This window comes from Lytechinus pictus, chromosome 4, assembly GCF_037042905.1.
Source record: "Lytechinus pictus isolate F3 Inbred chromosome 4, Lp3.0, whole genome shotgun sequence".
Classification (NCBI taxonomy): domain Eukaryota; kingdom Metazoa; phylum Echinodermata; class Echinoidea; order Temnopleuroida; family Toxopneustidae; genus Lytechinus; species Lytechinus pictus.
Window position 1 is genome coordinate 15,412,079 of NC_087248.1, and position 24,744 is coordinate 15,436,822.

Consider the following 24,744-nt stretch of genomic DNA (forward strand, 5'->3'; position numbering starts at 1 on the left):
CAGCCAATTATTTATCTTTTGACTAATTCAGAAGCCAGAAGAATATGCTGGAAGTATTACCGACATTGCAACAAGTATCTATCGGCGTAAATGTGAAGAAAGAGTACAGATTTGAACAGACTGTGTGTACACCAAACAAAGAAAATGCGTTCTTCCAACACCTATAGGAACATGCCCCGAACTCTCACCTTTCCGGTCCGAAATTTAGAAGGCTCTGACTCCTTCGGCTGTTCATCACATTGAACTTTTAATATTGCCCTTTCTTTCTTTCTTTTTTTTCTCTTCAGTTTCCCCTTGCATTTTTTCACACACTGAACATGGCACTTAGCCCACGTGCCTGTCTTGCCCCTCCCAGATACCATATTGAACTAAACGATTTCGCCCTGGCTGTCCATATACATGATATACAGTTTGTATTATAATCATGGTTTAAAAACCAAATCGTTGCTTTAACCCTATCTAGGCCGGGGTATTTTGGGAGATCATATGCCCCCCCCCCTTTTGGGTATGAAATATCCTTAATCTATGGCTAAAAACCTTTTTTTTGGCTTGTCAAAATTTTCTCCGATAAATTTGCCCCCCCCCCCCCTTTGGAAAATCCTGGATCCGCCCCTGTCTGGGACATAACCTACAAAATTGTATAGCAATTTATTTCATGCAAATTGCTATTAATTGATTATGCTAATTTATATGCAATATTTTTTTTAAACACATGCACACCTAGTTACCAAGAATGCGTATAGCATTTTCATTTATTTGAATGCAGGATAAAAGAGCAGAGTAGATTAAATGCTTTGCTCACGGGCAAAGGTGACGCGGCCGAGGATCGAACCACGGACTTTCCATGTAGGCCTACAGTCAGGCGTCATTATACTTTTACATTATACTTTTTCCTATAACTCCCTAAATACAGCTCCAAATGTTCTAAATTTTGGTGTAGAAACTCTTTGTGGTGTTCTCAGCAAATGTGCGTAAAAAATTTGGGATAACGGATCAATTTCTTATGTATTATATTTTTTTTGCAATTTCTTATGTATTTCTCTGTTTTTTCGACCATTTGTTTTTTTCGATTAACTTTCTTGGGGACTCATTTGAGATCATAAACAGCATAAAATCAGCAAAACTAAAAGTAATCATTTATGATTTTTGGTTGAAAACACAATTTGCATTGACTTTGTACACAAAATCACGTTTTTTAAAGCAAATTTGGTCTGACCTGCACTTACAAAATGTTGAGTAATTTCGTAAACTGCGTACCCGAGCGTCGCAAATTTGTCTCAAAAGATGTGCAAGCGGCTCGGTCAAAAAAAATTGCACGGCGAAAATATTGCGCGAATCGTAGAGCTCGGAGCCCCCCCCCCCCCCTTGGCCTATTTAGGGGTAAAATAGTGTTGTGATTATAATAAAGATACACACATTCAGATTTGTTCATTCGAGTTGGTTTAAAGTAGGCCTATAGAATGTATTTGTTCATATTCGAATGTCATGAATTCTACCACTATGCTGTAGTACTTAAAATTCTGTGTACTTTTTTGTTTCACATATTAACTGCTTGTTAAACATAGACTCATTTTAGTCTTTATGGCGTGTATATACTGCGACGAAATTTCATTTTCTTACGCTAAACGGAATAGACAAGTGATAACTAGCTGATTTATTAATTGATTGATAAATTGTTATGATAGATTGACTGACTGATTTCTCGTTATGAATCCATCAATAATGTGTTACTGTTGGTTATTTAATTGTTATGGTTAATTGTATGGATCATTTTTTATTGAATTACTGATTGCTTGATTGATAGATTGATTGATTGATTTGATGATTGATTGATTGATTGACTTATCGAATGATTGATTGATTGAATGGTTGATTGATTGGATGGTTGGATGATTTGTTGGTTAGTTGCCTGCATGATTGATTGATTGATTGTTTTAGTGAATGGTTGATTGCTTCCTTACTTGATTGATTGATTGATTGATTGATTGGTTGTTTGATTGGTTGTTTGATTGATTGATCGATCGATTGATTGATTGATTGATTGATTGATTGATCGAATGGTTGATTGATTGATTGAATGGTTGATTGATTGATTGATTGATTGATGTTGATTGATTGATTGATTGATTGGATGGTTGGATGATTTGTTGGATAGTTGCCTGCATGATTGATTGATTGTTTGTTTTATTGAATGGTTGATTGCTTCCTTACTTGATTGATTGATTGATTGTTTGATTGATTGATTGGTTTGATGATTTGTTGGTTTGATGATTTGTTGGTTAGTTGCGTGCATGATTGATTGATTGATTGATTGATTGATTGTTTGATTGAATGGTTGATTGATTGCTTGCTTGCTTGCTTGATTGATTTATTTATTGATTGATTGATTGATTGTTTGATTGAATGGTTGATTGCTTGCTTGATTGATTGATTGATTGGAACTTTCTTGGGGACTCATTTGAGATCATAAACAGCATAAAATCAATCCTTTGCGACCAGCAAAACTAAAAGTAATCATTTATGATTTTTGGTTGAAAACACAATTTGCATTGACTTTGTACACAAAATCACGTTTTTTAAAGCAAATTTGGTCTGACCTGCACTTACAAAATGTTGAGTAATTTCGTAAACTGCGTACCCGAGCGTCGCAAATTTGTCTCAAAAGATGTGCAAGCGGCTCGGTCAAAAAAAAATTGCACGGCGAAAATATTGCGCGAATCGTAGAGCTCGGAGCCCCCCCCCCCCCCTTGGCCTATTTAGGGGTAAAATAGTGTTGTGGTTATAATAAAGATACACACATTCAGATTTGTTCATTCGAGTTGGTTTATAGTAGGCCTATAGAATGTATTTGTTCATATTCGAATGTCATGAATTCTACCACTATGCTGTAGTACTTAAAATTCTGTGTACTTTTTTGTTTCACATATTAACTGCTTGTTAAACATAGACTCATTGTAGTCTTTATGGCCTGTATATACTGCGACGAAATTTCAATTTCTTTCGCTAAACGGAATAGACAAGTGATAACTAGCTGATTTATTAATTGATTGATAAATTGTTATGATTGATTGACTGACTGATTTCTCGTTATGAATCCATCAATAATGTGTTACTGTTGGTTATTTAATTGTTATGGTTAATTGTATGGATAATTTTTGATTGAATTACTGATTGCTTGATTGATAGATGTTTGATATGTTGATTGATTGATTGACTTATTGATTGATTGATTGATTGATTGACTTATCGAATGATTGATTAATTTATTGATTGATTGATTGGTTGATTGATTAATTGATTGACTTATCGAATGATTGATTAATTGATTGATTGATTGGTTGATTGATTGATTGATTGACTTATCGAATGATTGATTAATTGGATGGTTGGATGATTTGTTGGTTAGTTGCCTGCATGATTGATTGATTGTTTTATTGAATGGTTGATTGCTTCCTTACTTGATTGATTGATTGTTTGATTGATTGATTGAATGATTGATTAATTGATTGATTGATTGATTGATTGATTGATTGATTGATTGATTGATTGATCGATTGATTTGATGATTTGTTGGTTAGTTGCCTGCATGATTGATTGATTGATTGCTTGCTTGATTGATTGGTTGTTTGATTGATTGATCGATCGATCGATCGATTGATTGATTGATTGATTGATTGATCGATCGATTGATTGATTGATTGATTGATCGATTGATTGATTGATTGATTGATTGATCGATCGATCGATCGATCGATCGATCGATCGATTGATTGATTGATTGATTGATTGATTGATTGATTGATTGGTTTGATGATTTGTTGGTTAGTTGCCTGCATGATTGATTGCTTGCTTGCTTGATTGATTGATTGATCGATCGATTGATTGATTGATTGATTGGTTTGATGATTTGTTGGTTAGTTGTCTGCATGATTGATTGATTGTTTTATTGAATGGTTGATTGCTTCCTTACTTGATTGATTGATTGATTGATTGATTGATTTATCGATTGGTTTGATGATTTGTTGGTTAGTTGCCTGCATGATTGATTGATCGATCGATTGATTGATTGATTGATTGAATGATTGATTAATTGATTGATTGATTGATTGATTGATTGATTGATTGATTGATTGATTGATTTGATGATTTGTTGGTTAGTTGCCTGCATGATTAATTGCTTGCTTGCTTGCTTGATTGATTGATTGATTGATCGATCGATTGATTGATTGATTGATTGGTTTGATGATTTGTTGGTTAGTTGTCTGCATGATTGATTGAATAACTTATTGGTGTTGCTCTAATGAATGATTCATTACGTCATCATGATTAATTAAATTCACTTACATACCTTACTTGTCTTATGACTATACGCAGATCAGCTACATAATCATGAGACAAGTGTCAATGTAAGTGGATTGATAAAATTAATTTGAACAGTCTGTGTCAATATTATACAACGTGTCCCAGTAAAAAAATTATTAGTGATTTATCATTACAAAGATCTTACCACATATACATATAAATAATTCTTATTTACCCAGGGCCAGGTAAGGATTTTAACGATAAGCTAAATTTCACGCGGGTTCTGCGTATAATTACCCTTCTCTTTTCTCAAAAGTCAAACGCAAAAAGACGTAAGGTCCCTTCTATTAAGCCTTGAGTCTTTTGACTCAGCCGAGTTTGAATAACGAAATTTTGCCTCTTTAAAACAATGTTTGCATGTCAATAATTTCATGAATCAAATTTGTTTAAACTGGTAGCCTATCATTGCGTAGTTGTTCTTCAACAAAATGTAAGAAAATAGAGTGGCGAGTAAAAAACAAAATACACAACCAGTGAAGATCTCTTCCGTAGTTTAATGCAAGTGTTAATTAAAAAGTATCCCGATTAATGTATGACATTAACGAGCAGATACTCTCAAGAAAAGTGATTTGTATTTACATTTTTTTCTTAAAATTGTCTTCACTTGCCAATGCCACATACTGCAAAAAAAGTAGATTTTACGATTACGAATGTTCGAGCAACTTAGTATACATGTACCTGTATATATTTGGGGTTAAGTTGTGGAAAAAATCCGATAATTCTCAATTTCGGGTTTTTTTATGGGACGCACTGTGCAAGCCTATCTGGTAAGCCATAATCAGAAGATAAACATATTGTACAGTTATTTTCCACAAACCTTGATCAGTAAATAAAATTGTCAAATCGGAAGAGGCTGCTCTGACGTCACTTGTAATAATCACGAGGAGCAGTAAAACACGTGTGAAGTTATTTATGGGCATGATGGACCTGTAAAGATGGAGTATATACATTACATGTACTTTATATAAATGATATCCCACCGGGCAAAGATATATGCACTTTTCTTCTTTGATCTCCGAATAACAGTCCTCTTCTATTCGATATCCAACATCCAATTATACATTCCTTAGCGGCTGTGATTTTCACTGCGTCAGCTAATTATTGTAAGTATTTTTGAATATCATCTATTAATTTGCAAGTTCATTTTTTATTAATTTTAACATCTGATCTCATTTGTACATTACCATTCTTGGTCTTGTGCAATATCGCCTAGTACATTCGAGGGCGTAGGCTGGAGGGGGGGGGGTCATTGGGTGCACGTGCACCCTTCCTCCGAGGCAAAGGAGTTCCGACACTGCCAAGCAAAACGAAATTTGTACCCCCTTTTTTGCTTTCAACAGATGATTTTTGTCTCACTGCATAGCAGAGCGAGACTATAGCCGCCGATTTTCCGACGGCGGCGGCGTCGTCGTCAACACCAAATCTTAGTTAACCGAAGGTTAAGATTTTGAAATGTCATCATAACTTAGAATGTGTATGGCCCTAGTTCATGAAACTTGGACTTAAGGTTAATCAAGTATTACTTTATTAACATCCTGCCTGAGTTTCAGGTCACATGACCAAGGTCAAAGGTCATCTAGCGTCAATGAACTTAGACCATGTTGGGGGTATTTTTTGATTTCCATCATAACTTTAAAGGTTGTGGATTTGGTTCATAAAACTTGGACATAAGAGTAATCAAGTATCACTGAACATCCTTTGTGAGTTTAAGGTCACACGACCAAGGTCAAAGGTCAATTATAAAATAAATAATATTGGATTTGTATAGCGCACGTATCCACCTTGCTAGGTGCTCAAGGCGCTCCTTTATTACCCCGGCTATGCTAGTCTACCCATTCTGGTGCGCACAGCTTTTTGAGGAATTATTTCCTGCCGGTACCCATTTACCTCACCTGGGTCGAGTGCAGCACAGTGTGGATACATTTCTTGCTGAAGGAAAACACGCTAGCCGGATTCGAACCCACGACCCTCTGTTTAAAAGGCGAGAGTCAGAACCACTAGACCACGACGCGCCCACTTTAAATATTTAGGGTCAATGAACTTATGTAATGTTGGGGTATTTGTTGAATTTGCAATCATAACTTTAAAAGTTTATAGATCTAGTTATAGAAACCTGGATGTAAGAGTAACCAAGTATCACCAAACATCCTGTGCAAGTTTCACGTCACATGACCAAGGTCAAATGTCATTTAGGGTCAACAAACTTTTGCCAGGCATGTTGGAGGTATTTGCTGAATTGCCATCATACATGTAACTTTGAAAGTTTATAGATCTAGTTCATGAAACTCAGACATTAGAGTAATCTATTATGATTAAATTGAACATCCTGCTCAGGTCACATGACCTATGTCAAAGGTCATCTAGGGTCAATGAACGTAGTATTTTATTATCATATGAATCGTGTTTCTTTTATCAAGATAACTGTTAATAGTTGTTTTTTAAAGTCAGCACTGCTGCTATATTGACTGGCGTAATGTAGGCGAGACTGCCAGAGGCGCTCCACTTGTTTAAACTTAAGTTCCACCTCCCCAAGATGTGCACCCCTCCCCCTCATATCACTTTAGTTCCACCTCCCCATGCTGAAACCAGCCCACGCTCTTGTCATTTTTGTTCGATTTCAGGGTCAACATATTTTCCATTCAGAGCAAGAATAAATTTGAAACAACTCAAATTATATCAAATGCGACTATACACACAAAATAAAATAATATTAATCTAGTACAGTTCAGGAGCTAGCAGAATCTATTGCTCTTGTCTATACACACATATAAATGTGAGAAATTATACATGCACAACAGCTTTGGCAATTCTTGTATTTAAATATGCTGTGAGAGAGATGAATGAAGAGAACAAGGTTCCCCATAACTATCACCCTTTGGCATGGCAGCTTATCATTGTTCAAAACTCATCTACACCCGACAAAGCCATATAGGTTGAATGACTAATCTAAGAGCGAAAACCAGCTATTACTTATAAAAAAAAATTTAACCCAGATTTATCATGTTTATATCTTATTTACAGATTTCTTACGAAAACTCACACAATTATATATCAGAATGGAAACCACCTCCAGCATACACAAACTTCATCAAGATCTCGAATGCCCCCTTTGTCTTGAATTGTATAAGAACGCGAGATCACTCATATGCCTTCATACATTCTGTCATGGATGTCTTGTGAAATACCAGGGGAAACAGCGAGTCAAGAATGTCCTAGTGTGCCCAACCTGTAGGGAGCCGACAGCTCTTACTTCAGGAAATATCTGCAGTCTTCGACTGAACACGATTGTTAATAGTATGGCAGACACTTGGAGAGCGGTTGTCAGATCTCCAGGAATGGGTGAAGAGAACTGTCAAGGTTCTATTAATGGTCCGTCCGCAGAGGGCGTTGTATGTCCCATTCACAAGAACGAACGACTCGATCAGTTCTGCTGCGTGTGCATGGTGGCTGTCTGTCGTAACTGCATTATTGGAGACCACAGGAACCACAACTTTGATGACCTAGGGATAGCTGTAGGGAAGATGGTAGCAGACGTCATGATCGCAACGAGTGCTACGAGTTCGTTCCTCCCTAAATTGGAAAATGCCAGAAAAGTACTGGAAGAGAAAGAGGAGACCGTCCATTTGTCGGAGGCAGCTACTGCATTAAAGAAAGAGATCAATATGGCCGCAGATTCCGCACTGGACTTTGTTAATGATGAAATTAATCTACAGCGAGACGCTCTTCTGGCTACTGTTGATGGTCTGAGTTCAGCATCGACTGGAACAATTTCAAACAAGATTGAACAGGATGCTAAGACCACGTACCACCTTGCACAATCTGTAATCGATTCGCCTCAAAAGAAAACTCTTTCTGGCGTCGAAGTTGCGAGCATCTATCCGGAGCTCCGACGAAAACTTAAGAATATGATAGAGTCTTGTCTTGACGGTGGTTTGCTTGATGCGATGTGCGGACTGCAGGTACCATCATTCTCTCCCAATCCACAACTTGTGAAGCAAATAAACATTGGGCGTCTCGACCATCCTACAAGCTGGCGGCTTGCCAGAACTGTGAGCGTTCCTACTAACAGAATCGGTGAAGCCATCTCTATGAAAGCAGCACCCAACGGGAAACTGGCGATTGGATACAAGAACGGAGGTGTGGAAATTATTGATCCATTGGGAACTAGGGAACATGAGTCAATCTTACATGACGTCAAGCTTCTTGACTTTGCTTTCCTGCAGGATAGCACAATTGCAATTGTGACGCTACACCGGAAACTATTCCTCTTTAGCCAAAAGAATGCCAAGCTCGATGTGACCTTCAACACCCCAACTACAAGTGGATTGATGTCTGTGGATGTCGACGACCACGGATCAATCATCGTTGGCTTTGCAGAACACCGGGTTATCCACGTCTACAGCCCAGATGGAGGAGACCCAACCAAAGTGATTGACCTTAAGGACTTTGCCCCCTGGAATGTTAAAACCGCCACCATGGGTCGCATCATCAGCAAGGATCTCAATTCAATCAGAGTCTACGACCGATCTGGTGCTGTCAAGGCCACCATCTCAGAGACACCTCCTCTCTGTTCCTTTGCCACAGCGGACAAGACGGGCAGTATCTTTGTCGCGGTCCTCCGTAAAAGCAAGCAGATCTCTGTTGCAAAGCATCGTCTTGATGGGACTCTCGATGAGATCATCATGAAGGAACAGACTGTCTACAAGATCGACGACAAGAAATTCTGGTTTTCTCTATCCGCGCTCTCCAGAGACTGTCTGGCTGTGTCTGACACGAGGAATATCTTCATTTATCGTAATATTCCCGTCCTTCCAGATTTAATCGAATTGGCAAAATAAACCCCTTGCCTCCTTCTTTTTTTCACAAAATAGTAAGATAGCAAATAGTAAGGACCTCCCTCATCACTGCTCTAAAAAACCCGGACGATCAACTACTATCTTTTTTTACTTGGCCTTATTCTGAAGGGATTAGGCATATTATTGACAGATAATGGGGGTTTCATCAAGTGACAGAGACAAGTAGTGGAATATTATACTAGGGATCAGTAGAAAAATACCCGAAAATTAATGTATTATTTATCCATGCAAGGTGTGTTAAGGCTAGAAAGTTTCAAAGTACCATTTTTTTTTTCAATTCATGGTCAGCTTATTTCCACTTTTCGCTTTGTACATACAACTCGCACAGTAGATTGGCATTTATCCAAAATAATTTGAGAAAATGAAATAAATGGCTCTGGTATACAGTTAAAAAGTATTGGAAGTTGTAAGAGCAAAAAGGTAACTTGAAAAACAAAATGCCTTGAATGAAAAAGGTACAGATGGGCCAAAGTTAAAGGCAAGCTTGTGATCGAGTTATAGACCCTGGCCGCAGATAGAAAGATAGACAAGGCTATGATATTGTACACACAAAAAAATTCCAACAGCCATATCTTTCGTAGACCTTACTCGATATCTTTCAAACTATCAATTTCATATATTTCTCATATCACACAGTTCATTGTATTGCCATGGCTGGATTCCCCTTAAACATTTTTTTTAATATGGGCCTTTATTCCCTGCCATTCAATTTGAATATTTTTTAATCCGATTTCTGAACTTTGGAGTTGAGTGCTTTACTCAATATCACTTTGATTATTACTGTTAAGGAGTCCGTTTTTTATTTGTCATTTCATGCGCAAGAATTCTAAGAATGTTCCAGTTTATAATTACTTAAAGAAGTAGTTTGGATTGGCTAATGATTATATTTGTATTTCAGTAATAGTGAAAGAATTGTGTGATGGCCATGCACAATCGTATGCATAACTAATAATCCCTTTTAGGTTTATACGCAAGGAAGGATATTGTGACGAAATGTCACTTTGAGCTAGGTAAAAACCCGCAATGCAGCTTTAAGGTAAAGAGCCCTCTCGCGGGAAGAGAGGGACAGGCAAAATTCTCTCCAGTTTAACTGTTTCACTCCCAGGCCGACCAACACCTACACGCAGTAGCACTGATTGACCATTACCCAGGAGTGGAATAGGCTTAAACTACCTTTTTATAAATGACCAAAATCTCCAGACAATGGAAGCTTGTGAAAACCTAGCACTAACCCATCCAATACCGCACAGCCCTACTTCCAGCTCCACTCCAGTAGTTAAGACAAATTTCGAGAGGTATTGACTTAAGCGATTAATTGTAACTCTTAGGAGTAGAGAACAAGGGAGGCTATGATCGAGGCCAGATATAGTTACCCTGGTCGGGCTATTTCCAACCCCTGTGTTTAGAGTGGGGAGAAATAGCTGAATTTTAAGTACAGCTCCCTATGGGTAAAACTATCTTCCGGGGTTTACAATGCTTAATGAGCAGAAGTAATGCTTATGTAACTCTCCCAGAGTCTATGCTTGAGTGGTATAGAAGGGCTCGCTCGAAGGGTATAAATAGGGAGGATTTTTCGGGTAAAAGAGAGGCACTTCCAGAGCAGACTCGAGCAGGAAACTTCCGTACCACCAAGCATCTAAATTTCAGTCGTGAGACTGGGGGGCCAGGCATCAACACCAATGTAGGTTACCATCTACATCCACCTTGGGTTGGGTGGGGGGCAGAAGGCTGGTATACAACGCCTATGGGTGGGCGGTGGTGCACAGTTACTAATGGGTAGCCTAGTAAATGCTCGAGCTAGCTTGCTCACACGAACAGCATCCATGTACTGGCTGTGCATCCCCAATTACTCTATGGGGTTTACATACTAGGCCACATCACGTTAGGTTAGTGGGGGATTCATAGGGCTTGTTACATCCTTGGTATGGGGTTACATAATAATACATGGGTCGAGGAACTACCTCGGGACTGCCTAGTATGTGTATTACACGAACAGCGTCCTAGCCTCCCCTACGTATATTATGGTCGTCTCATTGCCATGGCTGTTTGCATAGCCATACCAAAACAAGGGGGATTCATAGGGCTTGCTACATCCTTGGTATGGGGTTACATAATAATACATGGGTCGAGGAACTACCACGGGGCTGCCTAGTATGTGTATTACACGAACAGCGTCCTAGCCTCCCCTACGTATATTATGGTCATCTCATTGCCATGGCTGTTTGCATAGCCATACCAAAACAAGGGGTATCCATTGTTAGTATGGGGTTACTAGTGTACACTAAAGCACTGCCCATGGGTTTACATAGGAGAAGAGTTTAATAGGGTTAGGCAAATTGTTACATAAACTTGTTGGGGTTCCACCATCCACTGTTTACACAGGGACTTAATCATTAGGGTAGGAAAGACTCAGGCATGTGGGCAGTTAGGCTGACAGGCGCAGTTGGGAAAGCAAGGGACAGCTTACTTTAATGCATAGTATATTAATGATGTACTGCTCATATACCTGTTCCAAACCCCTTCCTCGCAATGTTTGCCAAGCCAGCCCCACAGTGCAATGAGAAGGGATTATGCAGATAGATTAGGGACCGTTATATACTGTTATGGGTCAAGGGATATGTATAGTCCAAAACATTGATGCCTGCGCCGACCCAAGTTCTCATTGGCTTGTTCTATTATTATATTTATCATGTTCACTTTTTATATGGCCATGTATAATGCATTGGTATTGGCCTTCACTGTATATACACTGCATCAGTATGATTGGTTGGAAGTAGTATCAATAAAATGGGAGCTGGAGAGCCCCAATATAGTTGCACTGCAAGATTATGCTCTCCGTGTCGTCATTGGTTTAGCACCTATGTCATACACAATGCGTGGATCTCAGCCCCACTGTTGCTTTGTTGACCGCTCGCTACCAAGAGAGGGATTGATCGAGAGAGAAGCGCCCCGTACCCCATTTTCCCAGTACTACCCATACCCCCTCGAACTATAGTTGATATAAAAGAGAGAGAAGGATTGGAAAGCCCCTGTGAACCACACCCCCCCCCCCTCTATTTTCGCCACACCGGGGGCAGCGGTGGGATTGAAGAGCCCCCGTGAAGCACATCTCTTTCCCCCTTCCCTCCATTTTCGCCACACTGGTGGCAGCGGTGGGATTGAAGAGCCCCCGTGAAGCACATCTCTTTCCCCCTTCCCTCCATTTTCGCCACACTGGTGGCAGCGGTGGGATGAGATCAATTGACTGTTGTTAACTGGCATTGGAGAGTTAGCTGATTGCAGTGTCAGACTGGTTGCTGGAATCCGCAGCATAGACATGGAAAACGCGAGCTGAGTGGATGCAGTTACACTACAACATGTATGCTCGATTGGCTGATAGTACAGCAGGCGTGGCAGTGAATGGACCGCCAACAAGGAGGGCTGAGCTACGGGAAGGCAGCTAGGAGAAATGGCTGCTGAGAGGGAGCAGGTAGTGAGCTGAGTCGGCGGTAGTACAACCCACGTGCATCAATGCAGAGCTACATGTATATAGCAGTACCTAACACAACAGGTACTGTCCACTACAATCAATGGGCTGTAGTACAGCTAACAGTACCTAACACAACAGGTACTGACCACTACAATCAACGGGCAGCAGTACACCTAGCAGTACCTAACATAGCAGGTACTGTCCACTACAACGGGCAGCAGTGCAGCTAGCAGTACCTAACACAACAGGTACTGACAACTACAATCAACGGGAATCAGTGCAGCTAGCAGTACCTAACACATCAGGTACTGACCACTACAATCAACGGGCAGCAGTACACCTAGCAGTACCTAACACAACAGGTACTGACCACTACAACCAACGGGAATCAGTGCAGCTAGCAGTACCTAACACATCAGGTACTGACCGCTACAATCAACGGGCAGCAGTACATCTAGCAGTACCTGACACAACAGGTACTGACCACTACAATCAACGGGTAGCAGTACATCTAGCAGTACCTAACACAACAGGTACTGACCACTACAATCAACGGGAATCAGTGCAGCTAGCAGTACCTAACGGCTAACACATCAGGTACTGACCGCTACAATCAACGGGCAGCAGTACAGCTAGCAGTACCTAACACAACGGCTAGGTACTGTCCACTACAATCAACATGTAGCAGTGCAGCTAGCAGTACCTAACACAGCAGGTACTGACCGCTACAATCCACGAGCTACGCAATCACTTGCAGTATCCAATATACAGCAGGTACCAGAGCCAGGAGACAGCAGGGCTGTGACGGCATGCAGAGCCAGGGAGACAGCAGGGCTGTGACGGCATGCAGATCCAGGGAGACAGCAGGGCTGTGACGGCATGCAGAGCCAGGGAGACAGCAGGGCTGTGACGGCAGAGCAGAGCCAGGAGACAGCAGGGCTGTGACGGCAGAGCAGAGCCAGGAGACAGCAGGGCTGTGACGGCAGAGCAGAGCCAGTGAGACAGCAGGGCTGTGACGGCAGAGCAGAGCCAGGGAGACAGCAGGGCTGTGACGGCAGAGCAGAGCCAGTGAGACAGCAGGGCTGTGACGGCATGCAGAGCCAGGGAGACAGCAGGGCTGTGACGGCATGCAGAGCCAGGGAGACAGCAGGGCTGTGAAGGCAGAGCAGAGCCAGGGAGACAGCAGGGCTGTGACGGCAGAGCAGAGCCAGGGAGACAGCAGGGCTATGAAGGCAGAGCAGAGCCGGGGAGACAGCAGGGCTGTGAAGGCGGAGCATGGCTAGTGAGACAGCAAGACAGAGATGGCATGGCAGAGCCGCTTAGACCGAAATGCTAAGGTCGCAGAGCGAAAGTCGGGAGACACCCGTGATGAGACTTGGAGAAGCAGAGTGGTGGAAAAGCAGTGTCATTATGGTATAAACAAAACAAAAACCCGTCGCTATATGCAAGGGGATGGAGTGGTGAAAAGAAACTGAACAATCGGCCTTTAAGTTGACCGCTGTTATGGGCACATTGACAGGGCTAGAGCACTTGAAATTCTGTACCTGCTATTAGTGGGGATACAGTGCAGTTCTGTGTGCCTATGATTTGTGTGATACTTGGTAGCGGAGATTAAGTTATGTGTATGAGATTCACCGGAAACAGTTATATGGACTCTACTTCATATACAATTGACTGTTATATGCAAATGATATTCGTTGGACCTTCTGTCGCTACAACCACGGTGAGACGTAAGCAAACAGTGATAACGTGGATCAGTGGAGGAGCTGAATCACAATTGATTTGTGTATCAATCCCAACGATTGGCAGGACGTTCACACATAGCCTATAACAGAAACTCTACATTCTTGAATGGAGAAGGGCATTTGGACTATGACATCCAAGTTCAATCAAATCATTTAGTGAACGCTGGAATCATGGGCAGGAGGCCGCAGTAAAACGTTTTTTTCGCGGAATGTCAACTTTATTTGCCAGGGCGGACAGTGATAATTGTTATGGATTGAGTAAGCATCATATTCATACGAGATGAATGACACACATCAGGCAGTCACCAGTACGGTTTGTAAGGTGGAAGCAGACTGAGGCAGATGAACTGGTTGGAAAATGCTGGTCAATGGAATGAACCATCTTGCAGCCCATGTTAATCACCTTTTTGTTTTACGGAGAAAAGGAATGTTTCGACAAGGTTCTGTGTTGAATTTTGGAAAATCGATGACGTCGCATTAAACGATGCCTATCCAATCACACGGACTGGCAACACCAAAGAACTGTTAGGAGAAGCAAATGGTTCCGCAGTTTGGACCTGGATAGATGCTACGCAGGGAACTGGATGAGGACAATGAGGACACGAGGAACCGAGAGCAGCCCTTTCTACTAGAATGGACCAAGGGAAGGAGAAATATGGGTTGTGTAATGCCCCATCGATAATGATCTGAACAATGACTGGAAAGACATTGGGCATGATGATTGGTCTCTCTTTAAATGAAAGACGCAGGATTAAGAGACTGAATAGACTTTGAACCCTGATTTCTATAAGAGCAGTAGATTTGATTTTAGTGGGTCATGAGTATATCAAAAGCGAAGGACTGTATACCTTGATGACTACGTCTAATGCTTTGGCATTGATAGGTATGGTTCATTATTTTTGTTGATAAAACGTAGGTTCTATTGTATCCTTATTCTCTTTTCTCTTTTCCTTGCCATTTCTTCTCGGCACTTCAAATCTGTCACGCTACTCAGCGTAGTACTATCCTACTACTCTCCACTACTTGCATTAACGAATTTCCATACCTTATTCTTTTTAACAAACTTTCCTACCCTCCTATAATACCTCTGCAGACTACCTAGAAGCAGACTATTCTCCCTTCTTTTCTCACAACCTTCTTGTCACTCATCTTTGTCACTGCATTCTACTATCTATTCTCCTTGTCCTTAGCAGGACACGGCTTGAGTTATGTACGTCAATATAGTTCGGTACGTCAATAAACGATGGTTTAGAGTTAATACAGTAAGTGTCAGACTGTAAGGTTATAACTTTCTTTGTATGAAGTGTGTTTTCTGTAGGAAGGTGGAAGAGAATATTAGAACGTAGGTAGATTTTTGTTAAATAGTTGAATAGTCAAGGATCGGGTTGTAAGGCAAATTGGTAGGTGGTAGGTATACTCTCGTTATGCATAGTTATTACATAGATTGTGTGTTTATGGTGTCACGGTAGGCGTAGGGATTTAGAGAGCTAAATAGTCTATAATCTTCTAGTACGAACTTGATTTGGTTGCGTAGGTATAAGTTATTATCATATTTTAGTAAGGCATTGGTTTCGTAGAGATACAGTAAGATCCCGGGTGCTTAATGCAACTTTGGTGTGCTCAAAACGGATAGGATATTCACTTAAATATGTGTGTTACTATAAGGGATATGGTAGAACACTAGAGGGTGGATGCTCAGTTGTTTTGTTTTGTATTGTGACTTAGCCGATTAGAGGGGTATAGCATTGTTTAGGAACCCCAAGTAGATGTAAGTAGAGCAAGAAGTTAGATGGAAGTAGATAGTTATGTAGGTCTTTTTTGCACTTTGGTAGGACGGTATTAGTCAATGTGTTGATGGAATGGAAAATATTTTGCCAGACCAAAGTAATTTCCTCGATCCAGGAGTATCGAGCTGGGGAGGGGGCTGTGTGACGAAATGTCACTTTGAGCTAGGTAAAAACCCGCAATGCAGCTTTAAGGTAAAGAGCCCTCTCGCGGGAAGAGAGGGACAGGCAAAATTCTCTCCAGTTTAACTGTTTCACTCCCAGGCCGACCAACACCTACACGCAGTAGCACTGATTGACCATTACCCAGGAGTGGAATAGGCTTAAACTACCTTTTTATAAATGACCAAAATCTCCAGACAATGGAAGCTTGTGAAAACCTAGCACTAACCCATCCAATACCGCACAGCCCTACTTCCAGCTCCACTCCAGTAGTTAAGACAAAGTTCGAGAGGTATTGACTTAAGCGATTAATTGTAACTCTTAGGAGTAGAGAACAAGGGAGGCTATGATCGAGGCCAGATATAGTTACCCTGGTCGGGCTATTTCCAGCCCCTGTGTTTAGAGTGGGGAGAAATAGCTGAATTTTAAGTACAGCTCCCTATGGGTAAAACTATCTTCCGGGGTTTACAATGCTTAATGAGCAGAAGTAATGCTTATGTAACTCTCCCAGAGTCTATGCTTGAGTGGTATAGAAGGGCTCGCTCGAAGGGTATAAATAGGGAGGATTTTTCGGGTAAAAGAGAGGCACTTCCAGAGCAGACTCGAGCAGGCAACTTCCGTACCACCAAGCATCTAAATTTCAGTCGTGAGACTGGGGGGCCAGGCATCAACACCAATGTAGGTTACCATCTACATCCACCTTGGGTTGGGTGGGGGGCAGAAGGCTGGTATACAACGCCTATGGGTGGGCGGTGGTGCACAGTTACTAATGGGTAGCCTAGTAAATGCTCGAGCTAGCTTGCTCACACGAACAGCATCCATGTACTGGCTGTGCATCCCCAATTACTCTATGGGGTTTACATACTAGGCCACATCACGTTAGGTTAGTGGGGGATTCATAGGGCTTGTTACATCCTTGGTATGGGGTTACATAATAATACATGGGTCGAGGAACTACCTCGGGACTGCCTAGTATGTGTATTACACGAACAGCGTCCTAGCCTCCCCTACGTATATTATGGTCGTCTCATTGCCATGGCTGTTTGCATAGCCATACCAAAACAAGGGGGATTCATAGGGCTTGCTACATCCTTGGTATGGGGTTACATAATAATACATGGGTCGAGGAACTACCACGGGGCTGCCTAGTATGTGTATTACACGAACAGCGTCCTAGCCTCCCCTACGTATATTATGGTCATCTCATTGCCATGGCTGTTTGCATAGCCATACCAAAACAAGGGGTATCCATTGTTAGTATGGGGTTACTAGTGTACACTAAAGCACTGCCCATGGGTTTACATAGGAGAAGAGTTTAATAGGGTTAGGCAAATTGTTACATAAACTTGTTGGGGTTCCACCATCCACTGTTTACACAGGGACTTAATCATTAGGGTAGGAAAGACTCAGGCATGTGGGCAGTTAGGCTGACAGGCGCAGTTGGGAAAGCAAGGGACAGCTTACTTTAATGCATAGTACATTAATGATGTACTGCTCATATACCTGTTCCAAACCCCTTCCTCGCAATGTTTGCCAAGCCAGCCCCACAGTGCAATGAGAAGGGATTATGCAGATAGATTAGGGACCGTTATATACTGTTATGGGTCAAGGGATATGTATAGTCCAAAACATTGATGCCTGCGCCGACCCAAGTTCTCATTGGCTTGTTCTATTATTATATTTATCATGTTCACTTTTTATATGGCCATGTATAATGCATTGGTATTGGCCTTCACTGTATATACACTGCATCAGTATGATTGGTTGGAAGTAGTATCAATAAAATGGGAGCTGGAGAGCCCCAATATAGTTGCACTGCAAGATTATGCTCTCCGTGTCGTCATTGGTTTAGCACCTATGTCATACACAATGCGTGGATCTCAGCCCCACTGTTGCTTTGTTGACCGCTCGCTACCAAGAGAGGGATTGATCGAGAGAGAAGCGCCCCGTACCCCATTTTCCCAGTACTACCCATACCCCCTCGAACTATAGTTGATATAAAAGAGAGAGAAGGATTGGAAAGCCCCTGTGAACCACACCCCCCCCTCTATTTTCGCCACACCGGGGGCAGCGGTGGGATTGAAGAGCCCCCGTGAAGCACATCTCTTTCCCCCTTCCCTCCATTTTCGCCACACTGGTGGCAGCGGTGGGATTGAAGAGCCCCCGTGAAGCACATCTCTTTCCCCCTTCCCTCCATTTTCGCCACAATATAATTTCGTTCGATAACGTGCCGGGGGTAAGCATATTATCAGACCGTTCCCATCTTAATCCTAAATCAACTTTGATATTTTTTCTTGTATTTTTCTCCGGACTTTTTAAATGAATAATCATGTTATTTATTTCAACCCTAGTGTTATTAGTTTGTTTGTTGTTGCTGTTATTGGATAGGTAATAAAATCTTGAACCGGAATCTGGAACGACGTATTGATTGAAATATGGATCCCCGTCGTAAATCTTCCAAGCACATCGAAAAAAGAAGGGAGCTTCATATTATTTTTTTTTTGTATTGTGCGAAAATGCGATAAACCCTTTCAGAGAATTTGAAAAACACTCCCAAAACGAGGTCATTGTATGTATTGGGGGAATGGGATTATTTTATGTTATCAAGTATATCAGATATTGGTATGGGTTTCCCGTTTTCAGGGTGTATTTATAATAACGAATGACGTCAACCCAATAGGAAACTCTTTTCATGTTCATTGTTGTGCAGCGGCTGAGGAAGTGAGGGGGCTGGAGGGACGGGAGCCTTTGTATTTTTGGCCAATACATTTAGTAAGATGAAATACAGCATGAAAAAGGATGTGTATTAAATGCTCTATTATTTTTCAAATATATTTCTTTAAAAATAGTTTTCCATATTCAAATTGCTAAATCTAACAGAAATATATTGGCGTAAGATGATGTTAGATACACTTCTCCCCTCCCTTTGCTCATTTGTTTTTATTTATATTCAGGTTGCTAGTTTACTATTAACCCAGAGATTATATTGACTTCATCATACCTATAAGGCACACGATTCTTTTTAATAGTTGATTAAACGACATCTGATGCCAATAATCTTGGTAAATACAATATGATTCAATAAAAAATACATTTTTGCTAGAATTTTACGGGTTTCTAGCATCCCCTCCCCAGTAATTGAATGCGTAATCAATGGAGAAAATATATAGAGACAGTTAGCTAGAGAGGATGTAAGAGAGAAAAAAGAAAGCACAGATAAAACATGCACATGGGAGCGTTTACGTTTGGGTGTGTGTGTGTGTGTATTGGTGTGTGGGAGGATGAGGGTGTGTGTGGACATGCGCGTGAGGCGAAGAGTCGTGGCTGAGTGGGCTAGGGCGCCCGACCTCACCATGAAAGTCCGGGATTCTATTCCCGGCACGGCCCTTGAGCAATTGCATTTTAATTACATTGCTCTTTTATCTTGCATCTAATATAATAATGAAAATGGTGTATCCGTTGTTGATACCAAGGTGTGCACGTGTTTTAAAAAAAATGAGATAAAGGGCGAGAGATAAAGAGAGGGAGGCATGTCGGGAAGAATATGACAAAGTAATATCAAAGGGATTTTTTTTATTGTCCATGTTCGATGAAGTTTCCAACAAGATAACAAGAAAAACAAGACGAAACATTTCTTTAAGAAAAAATAAATCATGAAACAAAAAATCAAGCTTGAGATTAATAATATGAATATAGGCTATTGCGAATTGATAGCCTGATATCTTATAAAAGAGTGGAACACCAGGACCAGTTTCTGGTTCATTTAGTTTCAACAATTCGTCATAATTTTTTTTTTCAATCTTTAGGAATGAATATTCGCACCATTCAATAGAAATCATTGAACTGTGTTATGACTAAGGGTAGAGTCTCATTGGTCGGATGCTTGTTAGCTTTATTATGATACGTAGAGGTGTATTACATCAACCGCTCGACAGAACATAAGGTTCACCAGTGCTATGGAGTTTGTGTCAGTTCCTGTTGATAAAATTGGAAACTGTATGCTTCAAAATCAAGGGTGACGAGCTGAGCCTTCTGACAAGTCCAAAACTCCCGGTGTCCTGGCCTACAATTCTGGTAAGAAAAATTGCGGTTAAAATAATAACAATTTGTAAAATGAAAATGTAGTTTTAGTGTTCCTAACGCTCTGATCCGGTGACTGGTTCATGAAATGAAATACTTTAAAGAAAAATAGTTTCTGCCTCAACAATTTTGTGAAAACCTGCGATAAGCCTACTATACAGATTGGAATACAAATTCGAATTAATAGTCATAAATTGTGAAAGAATACCCTCTCTCTCTCTCTCTCTCCCCCTCTCTCCTTTTCACCCTCATTTCTCTTCTTTAAAGTTTCTCTTACTCGTGTCTTTTCAATTCCCCCTACCTAACGAGATTTCGTATGGGTGGTATCAGAAACCGTATACCTTTTTCATATATTTCTAGGTCAGAGTAACGACTTTCATAAACTAAGATGGCCATGGCGTTTTCTGAAGAAACGACTGATTTCCGCTGCCAAATGTGCACAAACGACGATTGCAGCGAAACTGTAGCAAACTATACCCTCAACAGCATTAGGAAAAACCTCTGCAATGGATGCGCTAAGAAATGCCAACAAAACATCGTCACCGATAAGGTCCTCAACAAGTGGACTTGCCACAAGCACCACACAAGGAGAGCCGAAATCTTTTGCGAAGACCATCAGAGTATCATTTGCCACAACTGCGCAACAACGTCACACAAGCCTTGTGACATAAGAGAAGTGGAAGAAATTCTGGATGAACGGAGATGTAAGTTGCAGCGGATGATTGAAGAGACGAAGCAACTTGGGAAATCCGAAGCGTCAGTTGAAAAGCTTGTCGCAGAAGCATCAACACATCTTGCAAAGGTCGAGGTAAAGATGCAAGAGGCAATTCACGAGGCGATTGAATACGTTGAAGAGGAAGGAAAGCAGACTTTGGAGTCGATCAATAAAGAAGCCGATAGAGAGATTGAACAAATCAACATCAGGAGAGCAGTAAGATTGAAGAAGAACCTTGCCGTCATCGACCAAGGAAGGCAGGATATCTTAAAGAGACAGTGCATTTTACAGGACGAACTGCAGTTGCTTATGGGAAAACTGAATGACTGTGCGAAAACGTGTTTGAAGAATCAAAGCTCTGCAATCGAAAATTCGCGAATGAAGGCCGAAACACTTATTAAAAATGAGATCTTGTTGCTTAAAAACTATTCGGAAGTGGAAGGTGAGATGATGCAAAGTCTTCAAAAAGACAACGTCGAGCGTTTGGCCCTACCGATAGTAGAGAAAGCACGACAAGTCAATTTCGAAAGAGAGTCGGGACCAAATCTCGGTATATTGCAGGGACTGGATGGAAGTTGGGTTCTTAAGCCATCGCTTACCGTTGATATCAGTGAGCCTGCCTTGGTCGGGTTTACCAACAAAAAAAACGTCATTGTAATCGACAAGAGAAGCGATTCCCTCGTTCTGGTTGACTTCCAGGAACAGCAAGCATGTAAAGTCGTGAACGGTGAATTTCCTCGAAACATCTACAGACTGGCTCTTCTCGATGATGAGAAGGTTGCTTGTGGAACAACTGACGGATCGTTGTTCATCTTCCAGAAACAAACATGGGAATTTATCGAGAGAGTCCCTTTATATCTAGGCACGCCTGTGATTCTTGCTGTTGATAACGTATCTCGCAACCGACGAATTTTGGCAGTTGCTCAAGGGGAATGTATCATTAACATCGTCAGCCAAGAGAGTAACGAAGTAACATCTTCTGTTTCTGTCAAAGACACACCAATTATTGACATCGCTGTACTTTGGCAAGGGGACATTGTTGTCCGTACTCGCTGTGCTTCAGGAGACGACCTTGCAGTTCTTAATCGCAACGATTTCACAGTGACATCTGTCACACATTTCCATGACAAGTATCTCCGAAGCATCACGGCTGATCAAGGAAGAGACGCCCTCTACATCCGACATTTTGATCCCAATCGTCAGAAGTGTTCTGTTGAAGAGATGCGTCTAATGGATGGCAAACTGACGTCTGTGGGGAGTATCTTAGAGTTCTCTCCTTTGAAGAATAAGTGGCCAATGATCAGTGCCGACTGTTGTGCCCCTGAGCAGGGGAAGCTTGTGCTTCTCCGGGGGAAGCAGATCATGGTGTATACGAAAAGATTCCTTACCTAGGAAAAGTGAATGCTAAATCACAGTGAAAAATTATAATTACTATAAAAAGATGAAGGTGTCAAACAATACTATTCTTTGATATTTCATATTGTAAAGCGCTTAGGGTATAATGGGAAGGCGTCATGTTAAAATGTATGTTTACGTATGTACATCATTCTAATATCCCAACTTGCTGAATTATCAAGATTAAGGGGGTATGATAATGATGATGATGACGATGATGATGGTGATGATGATGATGGTAATGTTGGTGATGATGGTGATGATGACGATGATGATAGTTATGATGATTATTATGATGGTGATGATGATAACGATAATGATGATGATTGAATGTATAGTCGTGTTGATATTAGTGATGGTACTGGTAACGATCGATGGTGATGATGCTGATTATGAAGATGATGATTATGATGATGATAATGATGATAACGACGATTATGCTGCTGCTGATGATGATGATAATGATGGTGATGATGATGGTGATGATAAAGCGGATGATAATGATGACGATGATGACTGCATGTATAGTCTTGTTGATATTGGTGATGGTGTTGGTGATGATGGTGATGATGATCTATACAGGGATAAGTGAATATTAGAAAAAAATGGAATAACCTAAGTGGAGATAAGATAAAATGGTAAATCGGCTAGCCCAAATGGCTGGTAAACGAACAAGGTTTAGATAGTTATAGTTTTTTGGGATGAGACCAGGTGGCAAATTAACATGGTAATAATTGATGACAATAATGGTGATAATCTCACAAAGTTGGAAAAGTAAGTATCGACTTCATTTGATGAGCGAGATTTTAGAATGTGAAAATGAAATATCTTTAACTATTGTGATTTTTTTCTTCAAATTTTAATCACATCGGAAATTACTACAGTTTCCATGTTTATGATTATTATTGAGTTCATCATGTTTGTAGTCAGTTTGCGTTACTTATATTGTCTAAAAAAGTAGATGGAAGATGAAACTTTACATACGTTATCAAAAAATGTTCAATTATGTTCATGTAAATATTGTTTGTTTGATTATAATTATAACTGCGTGATCATTCTTTTTATAATGTCTATCATTTTCCCCTACTACTAGTAATTGTACATGATTATCTACAGTACATGTTGTTTTTTACCAATATATATTTTTTCCGGAACCGGAACAAATATTGTGTAAAGGTGTAGGAAGGTTATATGTAAATAGATATTGCTTTATATTCAGCTAGAAAAGGCAATTCAATTGTTAGACATGTGACAATGAATGAAGAGAAAATACAAATAAAGAGGAAAGCCCCCGACATCATAATAACCACTGATCTGTATAATAGCAAAAGCTTTAACCGAAAAATACACCCGCTTTAATTATACTCATGTCATGTGACAATGAGTATAAGAGGAATATGAGATGATCGGGGAATACCCATAAAGTCCATCATAATACCATGACATCATTAATAAAGACTTGGACCGAAAAAAGTACCCATTAAACTGCACGTAGTGATTTTCATTTTCGGGTATTTTGACATTCTGACGAGAGTAAATAAAGTTTGAAGTTTGAGATGAAAATAGATGTTCCCTCGGTAACACGCGATATGTAGGCTACATTCATCTCATTTTGGGATTGATTGTGTTTTATTTCCTTCTTTTTATTTGAGACATTCTTCCGCTACTATTGAGCAATGACACCAGCAATAACAATAATAACACATAACTATTCCTGCCTGCTGCTACTACTTCTACTGTACAACAACAACTACTACTACTACAACTACTACTACTACTACTACTACTACTACTACTACTACTACTACTACTACTACTACTACTACTACTACTACTACGACTACTACTTCTACTACTACTAATACTATAATTTGCTTCTGCTACTACTACGTCTACTACTACTACTACTACTACTACTACTACTAACTACTACTACTACTACCACCACTACTACCACTACTACCACCACTACTACTAATACTATTACTACTACTGATGCTGCTACTACTACTACTACTTCTACTACTAATACTATAATTTGCTGCTGCTGCTGCTACTACTACTACTACCACTTCTACTTCTACTACTACTTCTACTACTACTAATACTATAATTTGCTTCTGCTACTACTACGTCTACTACTACTACTACTACTACTACTACTAACTACTAATAC

General features: G+C 40.5%; 3 protein-coding genes across 3 annotated transcripts; 2 read left to right on the top strand and 1 right to left on the bottom strand.

Annotated features, from left to right (window-relative positions):
* Positions 1-5,268: 5,268 nt before the first annotated feature.
* On the top strand, positions 5,269-9,222 carry LOC129258399 (uncharacterized). The gene is made up of 2 exons (XM_054896679.2): positions 5,269-5,465; positions 7,384-9,222. The coding sequence occupies exon 2, from the start codon at positions 7,419-7,421 to the stop codon at positions 9,198-9,200; it is 1,782 nt and encodes a 593-aa protein (XP_054752654.2). The 5' UTR covers positions 5,269-5,465; positions 7,384-7,418; the 3' UTR covers positions 9,201-9,222.
* Positions 9,223-13,412: 4,190 nt separating this feature from the next.
* LOC135153991 (keratin-associated protein 10-3-like) lies at positions 13,413-13,964 on the bottom strand. Its single transcript, XM_064099001.1, has one exon. The coding sequence runs from the start codon at positions 13,962-13,964 to the stop codon at positions 13,413-13,415; it is 552 nt and encodes a 183-aa protein (XP_063955071.1).
* Positions 13,965-20,259: 6,295 nt separating this feature from the next.
* Positions 20,260-24,146, top strand: LOC129258397 (uncharacterized). The gene is made up of 2 exons (XM_064098480.1): positions 20,260-20,452; positions 20,819-24,146. Exon 2 carries the CDS (start codon positions 20,847-20,849, stop codon positions 22,563-22,565), a length of 1,719 nt encoding a protein of 572 aa, XP_063954550.1. The 5' UTR covers positions 20,260-20,452; positions 20,819-20,846; the 3' UTR covers positions 22,566-24,146.
* The last annotated feature ends 598 nt before the right edge of the window (positions 24,147-24,744 follow it).